Source organism: Notothenia coriiceps, unplaced genomic scaffold, assembly GCF_000735185.1.
Source record: "Notothenia coriiceps isolate Sejong01 unplaced genomic scaffold, NC01 NC01_scaffold00037244, whole genome shotgun sequence".
Lineage (NCBI taxonomy): Eukaryota > Metazoa > Chordata > Actinopteri > Perciformes > Nototheniidae > Notothenia > Notothenia coriiceps.
Genome location: NW_011369945.1, coordinates 14,657,042 through 14,661,139, shown reverse-complemented (window position 1 = coordinate 14,661,139; position 4,098 = coordinate 14,657,042). Strand labels below are relative to the sequence as shown.

The 4,098-nt window shown below is 40.9% G+C and overlaps 1 protein-coding gene across 1 annotated transcript in view; it reads left to right on the top strand.

The window, feature by feature from the left end:
* Positions 1–746: 746 nt before the first annotated feature.
* Positions 747–4,098, top strand: part of dhx38 (DEAH (Asp-Glu-Ala-His) box polypeptide 38) — a 14,280-nt gene continuing 10,928 nt past the window's right edge. The window contains exons 1-7 of the mRNA XM_010793666.1: positions 747–852; positions 1,265–1,389; positions 1,524–1,661; positions 1,774–1,960; positions 2,553–2,738; positions 2,930–3,070; positions 3,525–3,635. Of these exons, the coding sequence (XP_010791968.1) occupies positions 784–852; positions 1,265–1,389; positions 1,524–1,661; positions 1,774–1,960; positions 2,553–2,738; positions 2,930–3,070; positions 3,525–3,635 (957 nt within the window). The 5' untranslated portion in view covers positions 747–783. The remainder of the gene's footprint in view (positions 853–1,264; positions 1,390–1,523; positions 1,662–1,773; positions 1,961–2,552; positions 2,739–2,929; positions 3,071–3,524; positions 3,636–4,098) is intronic.

The window sequence follows — 4,098 nt, the reverse complement described above, 5'->3', positions numbered from 1 at the left end:
TACTGCCAACCTAAAAGTACCTCAAAAATAGTAATCAATAATGTATTGAAAAGTTATTTGGCTGATTGTTGTATATTGGCTCAGACAGGTTATATGGGAGGCCCAGTCTACGTACAGATCACTAATTTTGAAATATTAAACTTAGTTTTCTTTTCTTTAATTTTTCATCCTCGTGTAGAAGGCTATCACGAAACACACATTTGCTTGTTTATAGCATAAAGAACATCTGATTTAATGTGAGGTAGGGAAATAATCATTTGAGTATGTGTATATAAATATGTAATTTACAACAGCTGTAAGATGCTTGAAAAGCTGGAAAATGCTTGAAAAGTGCTTGAATTTGACTTTGGAAAAGGTGTAAGAACCCTGAATGATACAGTCTGGTTATTATGTTATTCCAACACTGGCTTTATCTTATTGTGTTTTACTTTTAAGATTTGCCCTGGGTCCTAAGTGANATGTGTATATAAATATGTAATTTACAACAGCTGTAAAGTGCTTGAAAAGCTGGAAAATGCACCTTGAAAGTGCTTGAAAAGTGCTTGAATTTGACTTTGGAAAAGTTGTAAGAACCTGTGTGCCGCCGATTAAACTCTGTGTGTGGTGTGCATGAAATTGTTGTAAAATCATGCTGCACATGCTTGTTGTTTGACTGGAAGTGCACACGATATATGAGACTGATCATTTTGCCTGACTTTGCTTGAAGGGTTTGTTTTTAACTACGTGTTTGTTTCTCTGCTGCAGCCAGAGCCTGTCATCCCTGTGAAAGATCCAACATCTGACATGGCCATCATCGCTCGTAAAGGCAGCCAGCTCGTTCGGAAACATCGTGAGCAGAAAGAACGCAAAAAGGTTGGTTGGATTATTAATGAACGCATGTTGTTTTTGTGGATATTTATACATTTATTGCTAAACCCGTAAGGATTTTAGATGAAAATACTATTGTCATATCATCTGAAGAAATGTGACGCTCTAAACACAATGCAGATATAATCTTGATACTCTGCTGTTGAGAAATGTCAATGAGGTTTGTGGGTCTTCACCTGTCTGGTTGATAAATGCCAACGCTGTCTTAACTTCATGACTTTGGTAATTCATTTATTCGTGATCACCATACCGGGTCGCTTGATGACATTTTAACGGCGAACCAAGATCAGTGAGGTGAAACAACTTGACAAATTAAACACCGAGGGCTCTGTATTGTAAAAGGTTTCTGACTGGAGCTATAATCTTCATACTTAAACTGTAATTATTTGGATTTTAGGCACAGCACAAACATTGGGAATTGGCAGGCACCAAGTTGGGGGACATCATGGGAGTCAAGAAGACAGAGGACGCAGACCGCTCCGGGGGCAAAGCGGTGGGCGAGGACGGAAAAGTAGACTACAGGTGATGAACTGTCCATGCAAAGTTTGGATCTAAATTACATTTTTAACATTTTCTGCTTAAAAATCCACTGCCTTAAATGAACAAAAATGTCTCGCCATAGTAATCATTTTGGTTTATGTTTCTCTGCCGTACAGAGCAGAGCAGAAATTTGCAGACCACATGAGAGACAAGAGCGAGGCCAGCAGTGACTTTGCTAAGAAGAAGACCCTTCTGCAACAGAGACAGTATCTTCCCATCTTCGCGGTCCGACAGCAGCTTCTTAACATCATAAGGTATTGATAGGAGTTGTATTCCTGTTGTTCTGTCTTTACTCTTAAAAAAGTGTCCTACATTAAAACTGCAGAGTAATTATATAACTAACTAATGACGTTATGGTTTCTACAGGGACAACAGCATTGTGATTGTTGTTGGGGAGACGGGCAGCGGGAAGACCACCCAGCTGACCCAGTACCTGCATGAGGACGGGTACACCAGCTACGGCATGGTGGGTTGTACTCAGCCCAGAAGGGTGGCAGCCATGAGTGTGGCCAAGAGAGTCAGCGAGGAGATAGGAACCAACCTGGGAGAGGAGGTGAGACAGCTGTTTGATGCTTAAGCAAACCATGCGTGCCTTGGTAATACTTAGCCGTATTACCTTACTGTAGAGCACTTGTGAGCATCTCATTTGTATTGATTTGATCAGAAAGAAAAGGCTATTAGAAGTACACTGTCTAATAGTCATAACCCTTTCCTTGATCATTTGTCCAAACTTGCTACTTTCGATGTGGTGTAACGTAAAACAAATATTTTTCCATGTGATATTTTTGTATCTGTTATTTCCTTGATGAGATTTGGCAACATTTTGTAACTAGCTTGGTACATTTTAAATACATTTCTTAGTGGATCCCAATGATGTTGTGTATAGTACATTCTCAGGGCCTACCTGCACAAACTCAATAGCAAGTCCCGCGCTGTAACACCACCATCTAGTGGTCAAAAGGAAAATATCATGTCTGTTTCTACTTCATGGTTAGAGCCGAGGAGCAACAAAGGGAAACATTGGAGATGCTTAAAAATGTTGGTGCAAAAATGTATTTTAGGTAGTTTCTTTAATTTAATGTTGCATGATTTTTTAGATCATTCATTTTATTTTTTGTTTATTAATCTGACATGTTTGCCTACAGGTGGGCTACGCAATCCGTTTTGAGGACTGCACATCAGAGAAAACATTAATAAAGTACATGACGGACGGTATCCTGCTCAGGGAGTCACTGAGGGAGTCGGACCTGGACCACTACAGTGCCGTGATCATGGACGAGGCTCACGAGCGCTCCCTGAACACTGACGTGCTGTTCGGCCTGCTGCGTGATGTCAGTACACAACTATTTTACATGTTTTAAACACATCTTTTTTATTTTGTTATTTTCTAGACATACATGCAGCTTCATCTGCTGTGTGACTAAATGATGCGTAACCGAGTGAGGTTGTTGTTCCCTTTTTTATATTTACGTGTACACACACTGATTTCACTCAACTCTCTTTTCTGTCCGTCTCCCATCAGGTTGTATCTCGGCGGACTGATTTGAAACTCATAGTCACCTCCGCTACCATGGACTCAGACAAGTTCGCTGCTTTTTTTGGCAACGTACCCATTTTCCACATTCCAGGAAGAACATTTCCCGTGGACATCTTATTTAGCAAGGTATGTGTCAACTCTACTATCACTCGAAGGGAACTCACTATACATCCTCAATACATTATAATATTTCTACTAGCATTTTTTGGGCAGCTTTATTATGCCAGACTTCAGGAATTAGCAATCATTTGAATTATCTCTGAAGCCTTTAAAGGACATTTATTCTCAAAACACTATTATCTAAAATTGTAGTTAAATCTTTGACTTTACAGAATGTGTTTAGCCTTGGGTAAAGCCTATCTGACATAATCCAAAAAATAATAATCACATGACAGTAAGTAGGATACCCTCTTGACAATAAGTACGTTTTGTTATTTTACATGAACTAACTTTTGGCATTTAACAATAAACATCTCTACTGTTATGCTTTGTAGGGTCATTAACGTGTTTTTGTTGTTGTTGTTGTTGTTGTTGTTGTTGTTGTTGTACTTGACTGATTTGTGTGCTCTGTGCTGCGTAGACTCCTCAGGAGGACTACGTGGAGGCAGCAGTAAAGCAGGGGCTGCAGATCCACCTCAGCGGGCTGATAGGAGACATCCTCATCTTCATGCCCGGGCAGGAGGATATCGAGGTGAGAGACTACTTCAATCACTCAGATATCTCAAATGGTTGGGGCATATTAATGTTTGGCATTAAATACTGTGGTACAGGTATGAAATATGCTGCAAAGTACAGAATGTAAGCTGTTAAAAACCTGGAAAAGTCATGGAAATTCAAAATGCAAATTCCAGGCCCTGGGACCCGAAGTAATCTGCGGCCGCGAGCTGTTATGTGACATCATGACGCACATGGTGTTATGTTTTAATATATTAGAATGAAGCGCTAGCTGTGTGCTCGAGTCTTCCTGTCTGTCGGCTCTGCTGCTCCGGGATGAGGGTCTAACTTCAGCAGCTACATTACCTACGGTGCGTTCGTTAGCAGTAACTGTGCGGAGTCACTGTGGCACAGACTGGACCGCTGGTGAACAGCTGTTAGAACGGGCCGTTCAGGTGTTCAGAGCAGAGCTCCCTGTCGGAGCGGCAGCCAAGGCACAC